We start from the raw sequence: 22412 nt of genomic DNA, 5'->3' as shown, positions 1-22412 counted from the left end.
TGCACTGCAATGAAGTTAAAACTTTCATTATAATAGTCGTTTAAGAACTTACAGCGTCTGCTTTACAAATGGTATTGGCTACATGTCGACATAGCATCTTCAGCCAGTTTTCTTTTGGAAGTTCCTCTGATGTCATCTGGAAACTGAGCAGCACATTTGCCCGCTCTGTTGGTGGCCTCACAAGCAAGGCAAAAGCATTATGGCAATCTAGGGTTCCAGAATAAGTATAAACATTAAGTGTTACTTCTTGGAAAATGATAGATTTACTCAAGTTTAGTTTCCTCAGAGCAACAAAATTCCAATAAAATTATCTCTTCTCCATCCTTCCCATCCGTCTATTTTTAACTGAACAAAGAACATCACATATTACATTGAAACACTGGAAAGAATTATAATAGTAAGTACCATGTGAGAAACCAACAAAGATAATTTACTGACATTAAGTAGTATTTTCTAGGAAATCTAATATTTTCTATGAGACAGTTTTTTTGAATTAGATTATATCATTTCTTAGAATTCCAGAATTTAAGTTTTAAATTAAAATGTTATTATAAGATTAGTTTGATAACTTAAATCAAGTGCAAAGAAATAAAATATCCAAATATCAAAACTGTTAAAAAATGTTTTTGGACCAAACTGCTAAAACAGAACCTATTTTAAACAGTAATTATAATCTATAATTCCAATCCAAAAATATGGAGATGATTTAAATAAATGCACTATTGTAAGCCTTAATAAATCCAGAATCTGACAACCAAATAAAGACAGCAATAAAAGCTGCTGTTCAAGTTTTCTTTGTTTCTCATAAACTCAAAGTCTTCCATCATTAGACGGTAGGATCAGTAATGGAACCAGCTTACACCGTAAAAACATTATGTCTAACATCTAAAATATGGCCATGCACACACATGCCAATTAACAGATGATACTGGTTTTGGTAGGTATAAACTTTTGGTAATTGCAGGCCTTCAGAGAACCCTCCGTAACACTATCAAGGTTGAGTAAACTCTCCTTAATAAACATTTGTCCCATGTTAATTCTACCATAGTTACTTTAGGTACATTTATTCATGTACTTCTTTCCTGGTCATATCCTAAACATATTCCTAGCAATCCAGCCATTGCCAACAGGGAAGGAATAAGATGCAGAGCACAGGTAACAGACTGATTTCTTTTGGATTCTGAAGGAATAAAAGTAAGTTTTGTAAGGGTAAGAGGCTAGGTTACTGCACTGTCTTGACATATAACCATTTAAAAGCTCTTTGTCCCTTAAGGGATGAAGATATCCCACAAGTTGAGATAGTTATTTTCATTGAGAAAAGTAAGATATCAAGTAGGTTCCTAGAGAAGAGTTGGGATAGAAATATAAGAAAAATTACTTTACCAAACTAACCAACTGTATTTAAAGATAATTTACCAGTTTAGGGGTACCTGGGTGGCTCAGTTGGTTAAGCGTCCAACTCTTGATTTCAGCTAAGGTCATGATCTCAGAGTTGTGAGATCAAGCCCCGTGTCAGGCTCCATGCTCAGTGGGGAGTCTGCTTGAGATTGTCTCTCTCCCTCTCCCTCTGCCCCTCCCCCTGCTCATGTGTGCGCACATGCTCTCTCTCAAATAAATAAATCTTTAAAAATAAATAAAAATAAAAAGATAATTTACCAGTTTAAAAAAAAACAAAAGGGAGTGAATCAAACTTACAATGAATGTAAACTATTTTCATTTAGCCAAGTTTATCCAGTGAGCATACCTTCTGTTTCTCTTATGTCCAGTACCTTCTTTATCTGAGAAAGAGGCATTAGATGAATATGCTTAAGAGAAGCTGGGGGTCGGGTATGGCCAGGAGGACTCCTAAAAGTGCCAATAACCTTGTGTCGTTTTCTTGCTATCTGATTACAGAAAAAAATATGAATGAAAACAATTAAAGACCAAATGCTTAAAAATGATATGAATCACATAAATCTACATGTGATTCATTTGACTATTAGTCATTCCAGAATTACTATGTGATAAGAAGCAGAGTTACCATGTGACAAATTCATACATGCATGTAATTGTGTAGCAGAAATGCTGATGTATATATGAAAAGAGCCTAAAAGTCAGGAAAACAGACAAAGGGACAAGATCTATTGAAAAGGTCCCAAAGGTGTGAAAGAACTCAGAAGCACTTTGACAAGGAATAGCATTGAAGGACAGAGGAATCTTCAACAAAAAACCTTGATCTTAGGAAGGGGAACAGTTGCTCTGAGATCTCAGTCTTAGGTTCAAAAGGTAATTGATTTCAGTTTAAGAGCAGAATTCACAATGATCTCAGATCCTGTACAAGGCATTGAGGACAAAAAAGTAAGTAACACAGAAATGATTCTGGCTCTCGTGATATTTACATGCCATTCAGAAAGAGGCAGAGTAAAGAACTAACTAAACAATACATTATGCAAATGATACAAATTATAAACTCAAGCTACAGTGTTAAGATGTAACTTTACTTAAACCCCAAACTCCTGTAAGAGGAAAAGATAGGTAAAGTAACTCTGGGGAAGACAGGAGCAAAATCAGAAAGGACCTTATGATTCATAATGTACTATAATTCTGTGAATTTTGTAAGGTTCTTAAATTTATTATTTTCATTTCCATGAAAGCCTAGTGTACTATTATGCCTTTTTAAAAGAATGTCTTTTTTGAGGTCATAATCATCAACTGAAAGACATTAACACAAAATGACTTAGGATAAGTTACTTAATGAATTGAGATTGGTCATCATGATGAATGACACAGTATGGCTAAAAATGCACTACCCTGTGTTGGCTAATCAGAAAAGATCAAAAGGCAGTCAATATCATATTCACACTGAAGCAGAAATATGATACAGATCTATGTTACATATCAAATATTAAGTTAATTTACATTAATATAGTTAAAATAAGCAATAAAGACTTTCTTTAAATAATTTCCACTATAAATATGAATATACTTTTAAATCAATTTGGCTAAGCAAAAAATTTTAAAGTTCATTTTTAAAAAGGAAAAACAATAACAAGTACCAATACTGATGACACAAATGCTAGCACATCAAGGTAAAAACTCAAAACACAGATAAAATATAAAAAGGAATATATGTCTGTAAATCCTCAATTAGTTTAGCTTCAGTAAAACATCAACTGTCAAATTTAAGAGAAGTCAATATAGATTTTATCCACTTTAAATGTTTCTAACTTTTACCATATTCTTCACTCCAAATTTGCTAAGGATTTTTTTTTTTTTTTAACAAGCTAAAGAATAAAAGTTTAGGATTATAAATCTTAAAGTCCAAACTGAATGTTGGCGACAGAGCAGTTTCAGTTAATATGATTCTAAGATAGGGAGCTAAGATAAACTAGAACAAAAAGTCAGTGGATTTAAGAAAGTAAAAGAAATGCGGAATCGGAGTATCACATAATGGGACTCAGAAGCTACGGGAAATAACCAATGACAGGAATTAAAGAGGCAGGTAAGTCAATGAGGCAGTTATAGAAAACTTCATGGAATTTGAAGATGTATGATCAAAAATTTAAAGTAAGCCACAACTCTCTCAGGATTATGAGGATAAAATCCAGAATAGATTAGCAAAGAGGTACAGACAATGGAGTCAGTTGACCTGGGCACTTCAAGAGGAAAAACCTAAAAAAGGCTTTTAAGAGAAGCAAATAAATAGAAGTACTGAGCAACTACGTACAGTAAAACCCCACTGGAAATTGACTTCACCTAGCCCCTGTTCTCCAAAGCAACGCAGGCTGAAATTCTCCTTTTGGGGGTGACAAGTAGTTCAAAATTATCTGCCTCATGATTTTTTATGACTTTTTCAGTTCAGGGTAGCTTCAATTAGTGTAGTATTTTCATTGTCTTTTGTGACATTACTGACCAATAAAAAGACCATTTTTTATTAACCTCACTACAACAAAACTCTGCATTTAACACAAATCAAGTTTTGGTGAGATTTTATTACACCTGTAACTGCACATGGTTGGTTCTCTAAAATTCCCTTGTATTTTATACTTTAAATAATAATATATATATGAGGGCAGCACTTCAAGAGAAGTAGAAAAGGATAAAAGAGGGCGCCTGGGTGGCTCAGTCGTTAAGCGTCTGCCTTCGGCTCAGGTCATGATCCCGGGGTCCTGGGATCGAGCCCCGCATCGGGCTCCCTGCTCCGCGGGAAGCCTGCTTCTCCCTCTCTCACTTCCCCTGCTTGTGTTCCCTCTCTCACTGTGTCTCTCTCTGTCAAATAAATAAATAAAATCTTTAAAAAAAAAAAAAGGATAAAAGAGGTACAGACTTTAAAGCAAAAGGAAACCCATCAAATCACTTCAATGAAAGCAAAAGCAAGTTACCTAATAACAGAAATGTCAAGAGTCTTCCGACTAATATTTGTTTTATCAAAATACACAGGTTTTTTTTTTTCTGAGATAAAGGAAAATACACATCTTTATATCTCCCCTTAGACTGTTGTTTCAAAATACACTATTAAGAGTTGGAAAAGCACACAAAGATGATTCAATTTGCCCACAGAGTATGGGGGAAATGATTTAGTAGATGAGAATTTTAAATTATAATCGTACCCCATCTGATATACTAACCACTCACTCACCCTAAAACCTGCTGTTTTAAGCAAAAATCAGGGGATCATAATTCATAGTAGTAAATAATCAAGTTATCCTACTCTTCAACAAAATACTGGCTCCCTCTTTGCTTGAAAAATCTACTTAAATTTCAGATTATTTTGTGGATCTTGAACAAACATACATAGAAACAGGAAGTTCCTAAAATTCTTGACCTAAGCATTTATTAGCATGAAAATAAACTAAATTTTCATTTTGACTTGGATTTTAAGTCATGAAAATTTATCATACTTCTTAGTATTAAGCCTTCTCTTAAAAGCATTCTATTAATATTAAACCAACAAGTGGTCTCAAAAGTGATTAAGTTTACTTTAACTTGTATATTATACTTCAGTCAAAGCTTGGCTTTAAATATTCAGGCAAGTCACACAAATCAGCAGTGTTATTATATACATTAAGTACAAATTTACCTCCAGGCAGTCATTGAAGAGAAAGAGAGTTACTTGCTCTCCTCTGTCACAGGGGTGTTCACCTAGAGAAACTGTTTCAACTCGTTGGACTAAGCTTCGGTGAGAAGACAAAAGATTAGCCTGTATAGATTGAAAATATTAGTAAATGAGATCACTTGGTAGTAATCATTTAAAAGTTATCATTTAAAAGAAAATGGTGCCGGGGTGCCTGGGTGGCTCAATTGTTTAAGCATCTGGCTCTTGATTTTGGCTCAGGTCATTATATCAGGGATCGAGCCCTGTGTTGGGCTCTGTGCTCAGTGGGGAGTCTGTCTGAGATTCTTTCTCTCCCTCTCCCTCTGCCCCTCCCCACCCTCCAGAATAAATAAATCTTTAAAAAAAAAAAAAGAAAAGAAAGAAAGAAAAAGAAGATGCTGCCAAGATTGTTTATATTAAAACTATAGAATCTAAATAATAAGAAAGAAAATAAATTGACAATCATCAAAAATGAATACTTACTGGGCATCCATCTACTTCATAAACAACATCAAAAATTTGCTTTTGGGCTTCCGTTTTTCTCTTATCTTCATTAATATGGCTGAAAAATTAATAAGTTTAGTTTTAAAACTTCAACTTTTAAAACAATAAAATATGAAAACTGCATACAAAGATATCTCGTGTCACAAAAAAAGATCTTCCATGTGAGTCTATCTTAATTTTGACAACTGAATCAGTTAAAATACTTCCTAAAAGTAGCCTATTATATTAAAAAAAAATTCCATAGAATCCTTCGGAAAATTGTTTTACTATCTTCTTTCTTATTATTTTTTTACTATACTCACTATATACTTCCTAAAATACAGTAAACCGATACAAACTTCAGGTTAACAGTTCTAAATATAAGTTCATTTAAGGTTTTATGTAGGTCATTCCCAAGTCATATGCTAATCATTTTATTGAAACAAAAACGAAGACTACTGCTTCCATACAAGATGAAGAAGGAAAGGATACACCTTCTTCCTGAAACAACTAAAAAACTGTCAAGATGTAAAGAAACAGGGTTGGGGGGCGCCTGGGTGGCTCAGTCATTAAGTGTCTGCCTTCAGCTCAGGTCATGATCCCAGGGTCCTGGGATCGAGCCCCGTATCGGGCTCCCTGCTCAGCGGGAAGCCTGCTTCTCCCTCTCCCACTCCCTCTGCTTGTGTTCCCTCTCTCATTGTGTCTCTCTCTGTCAAATAAATAAATAAAATCTTCGAAAAAGAAAAAAAACTTATTATAAAAAAAAAAAAAGAAACAGGGTTGGGGCACCTGGGTGGCTCAGTTAGTTAAGCGTCCAACTCTTGATTGTGCCTTAGGTCATGATCTCAGGGTCATGAGATCAAGCCTGGCTCCACTCTGTGCTGGGTGTGGAGTCTGTTTGGGATTCTCTCTCTCCCCTTGTGCCCCAGCCACAACCCTACCCCCCCACCCACCCCCAAGAACAGGATGCTCTCTCTGAAAGAAAGAAAGAAAGAAAGAAAGAAAGAAAGAAAGAAAGGGAAAAAGAAAGAGAAAAAGAAAAAGAAAAAGAAAAGAAAAGAAGAAGAAAGAAAAAAAAAGAAAAAGAAAAAGAAAAGAGAAAAAAGAAAAAAGAAAAAGAAAAAGAAAAGGAAAGGAAAGAAAAGAAAAGAAGGGTTGTCAAGACACTGGGAAGTCAATTCCTAGGAGACAGGAGACAAATAAGGCAAGCCCAACTTAATGCTGTCTATAAAGACACACTTTAGATTCAAAGACATAAATAGGCTGAAAGTTAAATGAAAGAAATACTCTACCCAACAACAATAAAATACACATTCTTCTCAAGTGTATATGGACCATTTTCCAGGTTAGGCCATAAAATAAGCCTCAAAAATTCTGAAAGGATTGAAATAATACGAAGTATCTCCTCCCACAACAATGGGGTAAAATTAGAAAAAACAAAAGGAAACTTTGGAAATTCACAAGTATGTGGGAATTAAACAACACACTCCTAAATTACCAATGGGTCAAGAAGAAATCATAAGGAAATTAGAAAATACTTAGGGAAAAAAAAAACACAACATACAAAATTTATAGTATACAACTAAAGCAGTATCTATAAATTTTTAGCTATAAATGCACATATAATAAAAAACAATTTCAAATCAATAACCTAAACATGTGAGTTACTGATTTAAGATTATTGATTTAAGACACCAGGGGGAGAAAAAGTAAATCTAAAGCAAGCAGAAAGAAAGAAATCATAGAATAGAAATTACTGAAAGAGAGAATACAAAAAATAACAGAAAATTCAACAAAATTATTTGGCTCTTTGGAAAGATTGACAATATTGACACTCCTTTAGCTAGGCTGGCCAAGAAAAAAAAAGAAGACACAAATTACTAAAATCAGGAATAAAAGATGGGACATCACTACCAATCTTACAGAAATAAAAGGGATTATGAGAACACTATGGACAACTACATGCCAACAAATTAGATAGCTTAGATGTAATGGACAAATTCCTACAAAGACACAAACTATAGAAACTGACTCAAGAAGAAATAAAAAGTCTTAATAGATCCCTAACAATAAATTCAATTAGTAATTTTTAAAACCCAAATGACTTCACTGATGAATTCTACCAAACACCTAAAGAATTAGTACCAATTCTCCCCAAGTTCTTCCAAAAAACAGGAGAAGGAAACACTTTCCAAAGTAGTCTATAAAACCAATATTAGCCTGATACCAAAGCCAGAAGACATCACTAGAAAATTGTAGACCAATATCCCTTATGAATCTATATTCACACCAAAACCCTCAACAAAATACTAGCAAACCAAATCCAGCAACACATAAGAAAGATTATGCACCATAACCAAGCAAGATCTTATCCCAGGAAATACAAGCTTGAGTAAACAAGCAAAAATCAATAAATGTAATACACCACACCAATAGAATAAGGGACAAATACTACATGATCACTTAAACAGAGAAAAAGCATTTGACAAAATCCAAAGCCCTTTCATGATAAAAACACTCAACAAACTAGAAATAAATAAGGACTTCCTCAATCTAATAAAGGGAATCTATAAAAGTCCCAAAGCTACCATCATACTCAATAGTGAAAAACTGAATGCTTTCCCCCTAAAATCAGTAACAGGACAAGAACAGGATGTTCACTCTCACCACTTCTGTTTAACATTGTGGTGGAGCTTCTGGCCCAAGCAATTAGCACATGAAAAAATGCTCAACATCATTTGTCATTAAAGGAAACAAGTCAAAACTATAATGAGATATCAATAGATATACACATCTATTAAAATTTCACAAATTAAAATAACCATCCGAGAGTTAGTAAGGACAGAGAACCACTGAAATTCACCATATACTGTTGGTAGGAATGTGAAATAGTACAACTATTTTGGAAACAATTTGGCAATTTTTTAAAAATTATACTTACACCTACTACATGACCTAGCCATTCCTACCACTAAGTATTTATCCAAGAGAATGGAGAGCATATATTCATACAAAGACTTGTTCACAAATGTTCAGACCAGTTTTATTTGTAAGAGTCAGAGACAGGAAAACAATCTAAATGTTCACCAACACATGAATGGATACATCAGTTGTGGTACATCCATACAATGGAAAACAACAATAAGCAATGCACTACTGATAAGAGCAACAGTGAGGACTAATCTCAAAATAATCATGCTGAGTGAAAGAAGACTGACAAAAGAATAATATACTGTCACTGTCTATTTAGATAAAATCCTAGAAAATGCAAATTATACTGACAAAAACAATAGCAGTTGTTACCCTGGCATGAGCAGGACTTGGGAGAGGCAGGAAAAGGGATTACCAAAAGGCATGAGTAAACTTTTGGAGGTGACAGAAATGTCCCTTACCTTGATGGTAGTTAATGATGGTTTCATGGGAGTGTATATATACCAAAATTAATCAAACTACATTTGAAACATAATATAGTTTAAAAAACAAAAATAAAAAACACATACATACTAAAGCTACTAGAGCATAGATCTATAACAAATTAATCTGTATAAACTAAGCATGTGTGGGTGCCTGGGTGGCGCAGTCGGTTAAGCGTCTGCCTTCAGCTCAGGTCATGATCCCAGGGTCCTGGGATCAAGTCTGCATCGGGCTCCCTGATTAGCAGTGAGTCTGCTTTTCCCTCTGCCCTTCCCCGCCACTTGTGCATGCTCTCTCTCTCACTCTCAAAAATAAATAAATAAAAATTAAAAACAATAAATAATCTAAGCATGTGTAACTAAGTTGTAAGAATCTAATTTTAGGGAGTTTTCGTTTGTTTAAATGGCAAGGACTAGTTAATTGGCACTATCTCTTTCATTTCCTTTACCTGAAGCACTATCTCTTTTATTTCCTTTACCTGAAAAATTATAGTTGTTTCAATCAACCATAATAAGCATTTAAAACCTAAGCTAAATATTCAAAAATCTCAAGAACTCAGATGTGGCCAAACTCTATTAGGTTTATAAGTCAGCATCACAATTCAACATTAAAATAGCAGCTCCTATAACTCAACATTTACTGAAAACCTATTATGAGCACAGCATTTAGGATAAGGATATATTAGAAAGATTCTTAAATTCTCAGAAAGCTTAAATAATGTTGAAAAAGAAAGAAATCTTTAATCATCTGTCTTATCAGTATGGCTCATTATCCCTAAAGCAGCCAACTGATATATTCTAAGGGGAGATAACAGGTCAAATGACTATTCCCTACTTAGGTTACTCTATAATCTTTGTTTATAAAACATATTATATATAAATAACAAACACTATAGGCTACCATCAAAATAATACTGGTAAAGTACTCTACACACCAAACAAGTAAATTGGGCAAGTAATAACCTTTCAGCTTTCTCTTTTGTGAAGATTAAGTTAACGCTGACTGTCTACTTCAGTTTGCTGAAAGGATCAAGGTAAATTATGTGCAGAGTATGTTAAACCATGAAGTGTTGAAAAAAACTATTATCCTGGCCCTAAAATAACAAAGCAAAAGCATGAAACCTGGGTGATCGACATATAAAATATACATAAGCAAAAACAGAAGCTGTTATTCGCTAATTTGAACATTATTCTACTGCTGGACCCTCTCTCTAGAGCTAAGTATTTTAAGAAACTCTGTTCCATATAGAAGCACCTCAGGAAATCTCAGAAATCATTTAACTAGATCTATTAAACATGTTGATGACATAAAGTCCAAAAAGTTAAAGTGCCCTCACCCTCCATGAGGCAAAACAATAGCAACAGTTTTCATTTCTGATTATAATAATCAAAAAAGATCATTTCTGGGGTGCCTGGCTGGCTCAGTCGGTTAAGCATCTGCCTTTGGCTCAGGTCATGATCCTGGGATGGAGCCCCACATCCGGCTCCCTGCTCGGTGGGGAGCCTGCTTCTTCCTCTCCCTTTGTTGTTCCCCCTGCTTGTGCTCTCACTTGCTCTATCTCAAATAAATAAATAAAATCTTAAAAAAAAAATTAAAATGTAAAAAATAAAAATAAATAAATAAAAGAAAGATCATTTAAGTTTATTTACTTATTTATTTTTAAATAATCTCTATACCCAACGTGGGGCTTGAACTCATGACCCCTAAAAAGATGTGGTATACACACACACACACACACACACACACACACACACAATGGAATATTACTCAGCCATCAAAAAAATGAAATCTTGCCATTTGCAATGACGGGGATGGAATTAGAGGGTATTATGCTAAGTGAAATAAGTCAATCAGAGAAAGACAATTATCATATGATTTCACTCATATGTGGAATTTAAGAAACAAAATAGAGCACAGGGGAGGGAAGGGAGAGAAAAACTAAAATGAGATGAAAATAGAGAGGGAGGCAAACCATAAGAGACTCTTAATCATAGGAAACAAACTAAGGGTTGCTGGAGGGGAGGGAGGTGGGGGGTAACTGGGCATTAAGGAGGGCATGTGATGTAATGAGCACTGGGTGCTATACTATATAAGACTGATGAATCACTGAACTCTACCTCTGAAACTAATACACTATATGTTAATTAATTGAATTTAAATTAAAAAAAGATGATTTCTGATTAGAGCTACATCTCCAAGTTAGACCTACAGTAATTAGCCTAAGTTTAACCATCAATCACCCAAGTCAATTCCACAGAGTTTATACTTTAATACATTTCCAACCAACCCTATCAATTTATACTCCATTAAATTCAAGGTAAGAAACAAAAAGTCAAAAGTAAAAGTGAAAGAAGTATTATAAATCTTTTCTTTTTATTTCACCACAGTCAACTTTCTGAGTTACATTTGCATAGTTTAAATGAAGACAAGAACACACTATGCCTGGAGGTATATGAAGAATATGTCCAGAAGTACATTTATAACATCACCAAATTTCTCAATCAATGTTACTTTCTATGCATAATAGTTTAATACCTTAAGAAATAAATGGTTTTGATTAATCAATGTATTCTTACAATACTTCTCTCATTTTAATGTGTAACTACATTATTAGAAAAATAATTTAGATAACACTTTATAAAAATTTGCTATTGATATTTTTTCTTCATTTATGATTCTAATTGTTCTACACTTCAATTTTAATCTAGAAAACAATGAGAAATTGAAATAATGCACTTACGTCATTACTTCCTTTAGTGATCCAATAGCTTTTTCTAGAGTGCTTTTGTCAGGATTTTCTTCAGCTGTATGCTTCTTAAGATCTGTTATGATAAAATGGTTTTTTTCCATGATTAGAAAAACAATAGTAAAAAAAAAAAAATAAGTTTTTTTATCTGACTTCAAAATACTGTCCATCTTGGAGCACCTGGGTGGCTCAGTTGGTTAAGTGTCTGACTTCGGTTCTGGTCATGATCTCAGGGTCCTGGGATAGCGCCCCACGTCGGGGAGCTCAGCGGCGACCTGTCTGCTTATCCCTCTCCCTCTGCCTCTCCCCCTGCTCATGCTCTCTCTCTCTCAAATAAATAAATAAAATCTTTAAAAATAAATAAATAAAATGTTGTCCATTTTGATATAGGCTGATTAATTTTTTAAAGATATTATCTAAGCTTTACTTCAAAAAAAGTTTTTCCATGTTCTCTTGGGAGCTCTCTTCTTACACATTTGTTAAGGTTTCCACAATTTTATTGACTAAATTCTCAGAATATGTACAGATTTTCTTACACTGCTATCTCAATTCCCTTTTAGTAAAGCTTGGGGACACTTAGGTTCCTCAGGCTCTCTCCATAGTGCTGAATGAAAACACACAATCCTCAATTAGCGAGAAGTCATTATATGTTGTATTTCATGTTGGGGCCCATGGCTCAATAACAGAGAGCATTCGGTAACCTTGAAAGCAGGTTTTGTTTAACTTAGAGGTTCATGACACACTGACACTTTGACTCCTATAGAGGTTAAGCTCCCTATGCCATGTTCCATCTGATGGTTCCCTAGTACCATGCCCACCCGATCTCATAAGAGAAAGGCTTAGAAACTATTTGATGGATTTCTAAATATACTTAATAAAAATAATGAAGTAAATAATCCAAAAAAAAGCTTTATAAAGTTAAATCACACTGCTTTGTTCATGCAGTCTCCTTATAATCTAAAAAAAACAGGACAGCTTTTAAAGATGGGGGAAATCATCTTATAAACTAGCTATTCTAACCTACATTAGATGACCTTAAAAACAACAAAAATGATCAATTTTTTAAATTACTACAACTCATACATTACCCAAAATATTTTAAAGAGAAAAATAGATTCAACAGTCACAAAATTAGCCTCTTTATCTGCTGCTATCCATAATAATGTGCTTAAGGTTTGGGGAACAAAATGCTTTATTACAGACTTATTCCTGTCTGTAATTTAGTTTTCATACTTAATTTTAAAAAATATAAAAACTGACCCTGTCCTAAAAATATTCACTACTTCAGGCAGCTAAATGTAAAGGCATATACATATGCTTTTCTTTTGCTAGAGGCAAAATTTGTTCATAAAAATTAACTGTAAAAAAATAAAATTAACTCTCTTTAAGCTCCAGAATAAATGGATTCAGGCTTCAAGAGTGTTCTGCACAATCTAAGAAAGAAAGTAAGCATTAGATCAAGTACACAGATTTTGTAAAGATTCAGAGAAGGACTAAATAACTTGAGACATGAATCATATCTCATCTTGTGATTTTTGTGGGTGAATTTTGTTTACATGGATATAAATTGATTTTGACTTAATGACACACCATGAAATAAATGTAAGGCTTTTGGTAGAGAAACAAAAACTAAAATAACAGTCAATGTAATTGATACGATAACAAATAAAGCATTTTAGGAGACTTAATTATTGTAGTACCTGTGATTTTAAGATTATCCATAAAGGTATTTTCTATGTAAGACATAAACTTTAATGCTGAAATCTAAGAAAACTATGAAAATGAAAAGAATTTCAAAATTTTTAGAGCAAAACAATTCCATAAAAAAACATCCAAAGTAGTCTGAAAACAGATCAGACAAGTACCATTTAAAAGTAACGCAACACTGGGTAACCTCTGTACCGGTCGAATGAGAAGTTCAACAAGGCTTTGCCGTCCACATTCTGGTTTAGCTTGGTTTATCTGAAAGGAATTAATTTAACAATAAAAAAGGTTTTCTGCAAAGATTAAATGCCTTACATTTATTAGAGTACACCTTATCACTAGTGCCCTGAAAAGAACTAATAGAAGAGATGGAGTGGCAGTTGTTCTCTGGAAGATTACTGTGGTTGAATAATCTTCCAGGACCTGAAATGACCTCCTGGCCACTCAAGGATTAGCATCTTAAACACAAAGTGAGTTTCTCTGCACACTCCTATAAATTCCATCTTAAGTTTCTCTTGAGTCTACACCATTCACAAGAAAAAACAGTTTTTGAGGTATTAAGTATGCTGATACCATTGAATAAACAAAATAAAGCACTGGTAAAGAAAAAAAAAATCCTTAAAGGCAAAACCAAATCACACTGACAAATGTTTGAGAACTAAAACATGTATAACTTTAAAAAATATGAGTACCTACAGACAACATTTTCACTCACTCAGCTCCCTCATGGCCTCTGCTATCTAAATCTTCTGAAGCCAAATATCACTGCCACTCTCAGGTCTGGCTAAAGTTAACAGGTTAAACATTAAGGTATTCTTACATGGATAGATTTTTACTAAAAGCATAATTTAAATGAACTCCTTCAGAAATTATCCTCAGATTTTTTATTTGAAAGAAACGCATGTTACCTTCAGAAAAGCATGAAATCTTGGTTTCTGTTTTTCACATTTAATAATTGTTTCCTTGCTCATTTCAAAGAAGTTTACAAAGGGAGGGTAGGTTTTTACCAAATCTTTTGACTAGGAAGAAGAAGAAAAAACACATTAATTTGTTATACATGTTACCCTTAGATAATGAAATTTAAAGCCAAATAATAAATAGTCAAAATCTGACATACTGGATGCAAAAGAGAAATTTAAAATAAGTTTCTTCTCAAGTTAAATATAGAAATTTTATGAATTTCTCATTAATGAGTTAATTGCTAACCAAAATGCATCAACTGGTACACATAGCCTAAAACTTGAAAAGCAAAGACTCAGAATCGAAAGTGTACTAATGCTTATTGTATTGACATAAACATGACAAAGTTTAAAAACTTCTGTAAGTTCAGAATATAGTAATTAGTACCCAAGAACATGCTATTATTTATTGATGAATCCAAACCACCATTTAAAAGATCAATTACATTACCCAAAAACGCAACAACAAAAAAAGGGAAAATGTCTTGGCTAACTGAGGAGACTAACAGGTATCAAAAAGATATGTGACACAATAGCCAAAATATGGAAAGAGCTCAGATGTCCATTGAGGGATGAATGTATAAAGAAGATGTGGTACACACACATACATACAATGAAATATTACTCAGCTATCAAAAAGAATGAAATCTTGCCATTTGCAACGACATGGATGGAACCACAATATGGTATTATGCTAAGTGGAAGAGTCAATCAGGGAAAGATACCAAATGATTTCACTCACATGTGGAATTTAAGAAACAAAATAGATCAACACAGGGGAAGGGAAGAAAAAATAAAATGAGATGAAAACAGAGAGGGAGGCAAACCATAAGAGACTCTTAACTCTAGGAAACAAACTGAGGGTTGCTGGAGGGGAGAGGGTGGGAGGATAGGGTAACTGGGTAATGGGCATTAAGAAGGATGCCTGAAGGCACCTGGGTGGCTCAGTTGGTTAAGCGACTGCCTTCGGCTCAGCTCATGATCCTGGAGTCCCGGGATCGAGTCCCACATCGGGCTCCCTGCTCGGCAGGGAGTCTGCTTCTCCCTCTGCCCTTCCCCCCTCTCATGCTCTCTCTCTCTAATAAATAAATAAATAAATCTTAAAAAAAAAAAGGACACTGGAAGTAATGAGCACTGGATGTTGTACGCAACTGACGAATCACTAAATTCTACCTCTGAAACTAAAAAAAAAAAAAAAGATGTGACCAAAAAAAAGAAGAGAAAAAAGTATGTGACAATAATGTGCATATTTGGAATTCTCAACCAACCAGAAAAAAAACATGTAAGACTACATGGTAAGGATGGAAGTTAGGAGAAGGTTTCAGAAAAGTGTATGTGCCAGAACTCAAGGAATTGAAACCTATAAATTATATTCAAAGAGACTGATAGACACTTATAAACCCTATTCACAGCACCTCTTTCAAAATGAATTTACTTTATTTGATAAAATTAAGTTATGTGGTTCCTACCCTAGTAAAAAAAAAAAAAAAAAAAAGTTCACTAGAAGCTTTTATGCAGAGGAAACACAATGACAGCAAAAAAATGGTGTCAACTATAAAGAAAAAAACCTCAATTACAGAAAATTTTTTTTAAAGAATCAATCTGTGGGGGCGCCTGAGTGGCTCAGTCAGTTAAGCGGCTGCCTTCAGCTCAGGTCATGATCCTGGGGTCCTGGGATCGAGCCCCGCGTCTGGCTCCCTGCTCAGTGGAGAGCCTGCTTCTCCCTCTCCCTCGGCCTACTTGTGCTCTCTATCTCTCTGTCAAATAAATAAATAAAAACCTTAAAAAAAAAAAAAATCAATCTGTGACAGGCAAATAACTTGATATATATAAAATGATTACAGCACAGTATGACAATTAGTGTTCCTAACAATGACCTTGGGGTTTCAAGAAAGTGTTAACTTATATATAGCAAATATATTTCAGAAGAACACTTCCAATAATTTTACAAACACAACTATGTCAAAGTTTTGAAAACTCTCACATTTAAACAAGTAACTGTCATTCCCTGCGAGTACTTAATGAGATGATGCTTTAGCCTGAAATCCTAAAAAAGAAATAAAATACTTACATATTTAAGAAAGATGTCACCAATGCTTTTGCTCTCATCCCAATTAACAATAAGGTCTTCAAGATCATCCTAAAAGAGCACAAATTGAAACATTTAAGCTTGAACTTGACAGTCCCTTAAACATCTTTCAATATTTTTGAAATATTTGAAAGAAGCACCTTACAAAGTATCTTCATTTGATGTGCAAAACAATTAATATAACACATTCTTTCTCCTTAACAAGGAATTAACTTTTTGACTAGAAGGAAAATATCCTTTGAAAAATAATTAATAAAATATAAAGAGTATCAAGTCAGTAAGACTAAGCCTAACTTTCCAAATTGATATGACAGCTCAACATCTTTTCCTATTAACTATAAAGCTGATTGTCATTATTAATTACAGAAAACTACTTTCGATCTTGCTGCTAAAGCATCTTATTTAACATCAGCTATTTGAAACTGTAATCTCTAACAGGTCAGCAAATTTTACTTAAAGGGCCAGACGGTAAATATTTTAAACCTTGCAGACCATATGGTTTCTGTTACAAGTACAAATACAAGTCCTTGTACTGTGGAAGCAGCCAGACAATTCATAAGCAACTGAATGTGGCTGTGTTTCAATAAACCTTTCTTTACCAAAACAAGCAAAACTACGAAAGTCCAAAACTGACTGGATTTGGTCCATCAACTATAGTTTGCCTATTCCTGATCTATAAAACTTTACTATCATCATCCTAAAATATGAAATATTTATAAAAAATTAAGACATGTAAAAGCATTATAAGATAATAAAACACAAATCAGATGATAAAATGAGATGCCAAGAAATGATACATTCCCTAACTGAAATTCTAAAAGTGACTTTAAAGTAGAAATTAATCAATAAGCTCTTATAACCAAAAGTTCTCCAAGTGTCAGCGACAGGCCCCCCAGGACATCTTTTTAGTGGGATTCATGAGATTAAAGCTATTTTCATTACAATACTAAAGCTCTATTTGATTTTTCCACTCTAACTCTCTCAAATCATACAGTAGAGTTTCCCACAGGCTACATGATGTGTGAGATACTGCAACAGACTGAATTCAGAAGCAGATATGAGAAAGTCTTCTCTTAAACCAGACAGAAAAAATGTAAAACAGTGTCACTCTTCTCACTATTTCTGCTTTGGAAATTAGTTATTCTCCATAAAGATTATGTTATTTATGCTACCCACATAATGAGTTATTATTGTTTTAAATGTATTAATATAATTTTTAAAATAGATTGGATATCCACATGCAAAAAGATGAACCCTCACTTTACCCAAAAATTAATTCAAAATGGATTACAGACCTAACTATAGAGCTAAAACAATACAACTTTTAGAAGAAAACATAATCTTTAAAACCTTAAGTTAGGCAAAATTTCTTAGACATGAAAGCAAAATCACAGTACATAAAAGAAAAAATGGATAAACTGGACTTCATCAAAATTAAAAACTTCGGTATTTCAAAAGACACCATTAAAAAAATGAAAAGACAACCAACAATAGCCTGAGAGAAAATATGTGCAAAACACATAGCTAACAAAGGACTTGTATCTAGCATTTATAGAGAATACTTGCAACTCAGTAAGATGACAAACAAGCCAGTCAAAAAATGAGTGACAGAACTAAACACACATTTTACCAAATATAAAAATGACTAATAAGCATGTGAAAAGATGCTCAACATCATTTATCATTAAGGAAATGTGTATCAAGGCCACAATGAGGGCACCTGGCTGGCTCAGTCAATGGAGTGTTCAACTCTTGATCTCGGGGTTTTAAGTTCGAGCTCCACACTGGGTGTACAGATTACTTAAAAATAAAATCTTGGGGCGCCTGGGTGGCTCAGATGGTTAAGCGTCTGCCTTCGGCTCAGGTCATGATCCCAGGGTCCTGGGATCGAGCCCCACATCTGGCTCCTGGCTAAGCGGGGAGCCTGCTTCTCCCTCTGCCTCTGCCTCTCCCCCTCCTCATGCTCTCTCTCTATCTCTGTGTCTCAAATGAATAAAATCTTTAAAAAAAAAAAAATCTTAAAAAAGCCAAAAAACAAAAAATTGCTATGTATAAAAAAATAAGAAAATACAAAAATTTTTTTAATTTGGGTGATGAGATTATGGGTATTTTCTTTTCTTTCTTTTTTTTAAGATTTATTTATTTATTTATTCGTCAGAGAGAGCACAAGCAGGAGAAGCAGCAGAGGCAGAGGGAGAAGCAGGCTCCCCGCTGAGCAAGAAGCGCGATACAGGACTCAATCCCAGGACCCTGGGATCATGACCTGAGCCAAAGGCAGACACTTAACTGACTGATCCACCTAGGCGTCCCAAATTATGGGTATTTTCTATTCTTCTTTACTCCTGATTTTACAAATGTTTGACAACATGTATTGGTTTCGTGGTAAAAGAACACAGGCTTTGAAAACTTTTTTTTTTTTTTTAAAGATTTTATTTATTTATTTTAGAGAGAGAGGGAGATTGTGCAAGCAGTGAGGGGAAGGGAGGAGCAGAGGGAGAGCCAGAGAATCTCAAGCAGACTCTGCTCTGAGCATGGAGCCTAATGTGGAACTCGATCTCATGACCCCGAGATCATGACCTGAGCCAAAACTGAGTCGGATGCTTCACCGACTGAGCCACCCCAGAGCCCCACATGCTCTGAAATTTTTAAATGTGTGACAAACCTGAAATCAGCTAAAAAAACTAGTAGTAGAAATATTATTAATACTACTTTCTAGAAAAAGCTTAAAGAATTATGTTACACATGAGAAAACTAAAGAGTGACAATCACTTCCAAAGCTCCAGTGAATCAGAGAACATGATTTTCTCAATTGAGATTATGATCCTGTACACATAACAAGTATAACATTTTATATTAGAAGAGTACTTGCACATCCAGACCAGCTAAATGACTGACATATTCAAACTGATTCACAAATTAGCGGTAGAACATCAAGCTGAAAACCTACTTGCCTTCCCACTCTACCTTTATGCCTCTCAGTGTTTCCTATGAAAGAAAAAATATACCAAGAATACTTTTCAAGTGTTCAGAAACCTAACTGGAAACAAGGATAAACTAGGCTGAAACTTTGTTAGCTTTTTAAGAAAATAAAGATTCCTTCAGAGTTCCCTTTAGATCTAGAAATAACTGAAATATGACTGTGGATTTTGATGAAGTGCAAAATATGTTTGATAAATTGCATTTTTATTAACTTATAGATCATTTATATTTTTGTTTATAATGTGCAGTAAAATCAAAAGTGACTTAATGTACTTGTTTGAAAACATTCTATAATTCAGATTGATCTTTTTATTGGAATATGGACTAAACATTAATACAAGGTGTTCTGAGGAGAAAACTGATCAGTTTACTCAAGCATCTCATAGGAAAAATAAGAGGAAATAAAGCTTAACAACTTTTAAGAGTTCAGGTAAACCTGCCCCCAAATTACTTAACTATGAGAGACTAATACCTGTAAATCACAAACCTTTCATGAAAGGAAAAATCATTAAAAAGATAGCATTGTCTTATATCGTTTTTGTATTTATCTGACCAGAAATAGAGAAATGAACAAAATGGTCTCTAAGTCTCTTTCAGCTTCAGTTTTTCAAACAATCCAAAGCAAAACAAAACATACAACCTGAGAGGAACAGTAAGAAAGTAAGAAAATTAGCACTAGCAACCACATGTCTCTATAGAAAAGACATGAGAAGGCTTAATTCCTTATTTTCAGGATTAATAAAAAAAAAATAAAATAAAAAACAGGCAAACAACAAATATTAATAAGGCACTGTAGCAAAGGGACATAAATGATTCAAAGGAATAAATAAGGGAATAAGTTTTAGGTACAAAACTCATTGAGCCAATCAATAGTACCTGAAAAAAGCATTATATAAACATAATCCAAAAAGAATTACTACCAACCTAACATATAAAATTTACCTTTATCTTTGTGTGCACATCAAAGATATCAGGGATACTACCAAAAATAGTCTTAATCTCTTCTGGTGCAAGGATAGGCCCACCACGTTGTCCTTCCTCTTCCAATGGTACTTGAAATAACTAAAAGGTTAAAAAAAAAAAAAAAAAAGACTAGTTTAGATAGATTGTGGGAAAAGGAAAAAAAAAGTGAACATATAGACAGTGATAACAGAGGAGATGTTGAGGGGTGCCTGGGTAGCTCGGTCAGTTAAGGGTCTGCCTTCGGCTCAGGTCATGATCCCAGGGTCCTGGGATCAAGCCCCTTATCAGGCTCCCTACTCAGCCGGGAGTCTGCTTCTCCCTCTGCCTCTCCTCTCCCGCCACCCCCCACCCCACTTGTGCGTGCACGCTCTCTTGCTCTCTCTCGCAAATAAAATCTTAAAAAAAAGAGAGGAGATGTTGATGGAAAAAAGTAATTAAAAAAATACTTCTCCCTAAATTTGAGACCTTTTTTCTTATAACATTTTCTATTTTATCCTATTTATTTATACATCTGTGTGCGCATATATACTCTTATAATAAAATGTTGTAAGAATCTAATAAAAGTTTATCACACAGTTCTACAAGTCATTAAAATTGTTAGAATACAAGAGTAATTTCTACTTTCTATTCAGGTTACTAAGGAAGACAATAAGCAATCAGTTATTTCCAGACATACACTTAAGTATTAAATGTCTTGACATAGTAGTGTAGAAACTTGGTTTAATAGAAAGAGACTGGATTTCAAACTAGAAGACATGTTTATGTCTATATTGCTGCTTGTATCAATCTAAAAAAATAAAAGGAGAAAACCTAGAACTAATAAATGAGTTTAGCAAGGTCACAGGTCAGCATAGAGATGTGCATGTTCTCTCTCCCTCTCTCTCAACACACACAATCACATTCCTATATCCCAATAATGTACAAATGGAAACCAAAATTCAAAAAGCAGTTCACTTACAATAAAAAATTAAAATTAGTATAAATATAATAAAATATGTACATGATGCTGGAAATTATAGAAAGCTAATGAAAGAAGTCAAAGACCTAAATAAATGAAGACATGGATCAAAAGATTCAACACAGTAAGAAATGTCCATTCTTCCCCAAATTGATTTATGGATTTAACCCAATGTCAATCAAAATTCCAGAACTTTTTGTAGATAAAGAAAACCTAATTCTACAAATTTATATGTAAAGGCAAAGAACACCTTAGTATAAAGCTGCAGTATTCATGACTGTGATATTGGTGAATGGAAAAACATACAAGATTAATAGAATAGAAAAACGTCCACAAACCAACACACACAAAGATGACCAAGTAATTTTTGACAGATCCAATGGTGGAAGGCTAGTCATTCAACAAATGGTACTAAAACACCATTTGCCCTAGGCAAAAAAATAAACTAAAAATGGATCACAGACCTAAGCAAAAAACCTAAAACCATAAAACATTTAAAAGAAAACATAAGAGAAAATCTTGTAATTTAAGCTTAGGTTAGAGCTTTTAAATATGAAAGCAAAAGCATGAACTATAAAGAAAAAAACTGATAATTTGACTTCATCAAAATTTAAAAGTTTTCGACCTAGAATAAAAAGACATGCTAAAAATGTCCACAATAGCCAAACTATGGAAAGAGCCTAGATGTCCATCAACAGATGAATGGATAAAGAAGATGTGGTATATATATATATATATATATATATATATATATACAATGGAATACTATGTAGCCATCAAAAAAATGAAATCTTGTCATTTGCAACAACGTGGATGGAAACAGAGGGTATTATGCTAAGCGAAATAAGTCAATCAGAGAAAGATAAGTATCATATGATCTCACTGATATGAGGAATTTGAGAAACAAGACAGAGGATCATAGGGGAAGGGAGGGAAAAATGAAACAAGACGAAACCAGAGAGGGAGACAAACCATAAGAGGCTCTTAATCTCAGGAAACAAACTGAGGGTTGCTGGAGTGGAGGGGGGTGGGAAGGATGGGGT

At 34.0% G+C, this 22412-nt stretch overlaps 1 protein-coding gene across 8 annotated transcripts in view; it reads right to left on the bottom strand.

Annotated features, from left to right (window-relative positions):
- The window catches only part of ECT2 (epithelial cell transforming 2), a 60141-nt gene that overhangs the window by 15194 nt on the left and 22535 nt on the right, over positions 1 to 22412 (bottom strand). For 7 of the 8 annotated variants that reach the window (XM_081829686.1, XM_006733597.3, XM_081829691.1 and 4 more), the window contains 9 exons: positions 20391 to 20510; positions 16452 to 16520; positions 14330 to 14440; positions 13583 to 13679; positions 11712 to 11793; positions 5558 to 5636; positions 5060 to 5179; positions 1745 to 1883; positions 53 to 207 (listed from right to left, as the gene is read on the bottom strand). In XM_081829686.1, the coding sequence (XP_081685812.1) occupies positions 53 to 207; positions 1745 to 1883; positions 5060 to 5179; positions 5558 to 5636; positions 11712 to 11793; positions 13583 to 13679; positions 14330 to 14440; positions 16452 to 16520; positions 20391 to 20510 (972 nt within the window). The remainder of the gene's footprint in view (positions 1 to 52; positions 208 to 1744; positions 1884 to 5059; positions 5180 to 5557; positions 5637 to 11711; positions 11794 to 13582; positions 13680 to 14329; positions 14441 to 16451; positions 16521 to 20390; positions 20511 to 22412) is intronic. The other variant, XM_081829693.1, reaches the window with a different exon arrangement.

Source organism: Leptonychotes weddellii, chromosome 1, assembly GCF_054177405.1.
Source record: "Leptonychotes weddellii isolate Sample4059 chromosome 1, ASM5417740v2, whole genome shotgun sequence".
In the NCBI taxonomy this organism is placed as follows: domain Eukaryota; kingdom Metazoa; phylum Chordata; class Mammalia; order Carnivora; family Phocidae; genus Leptonychotes; species Leptonychotes weddellii.
This window is presented reverse-complemented; position numbering and strand designations above follow the sequence as displayed.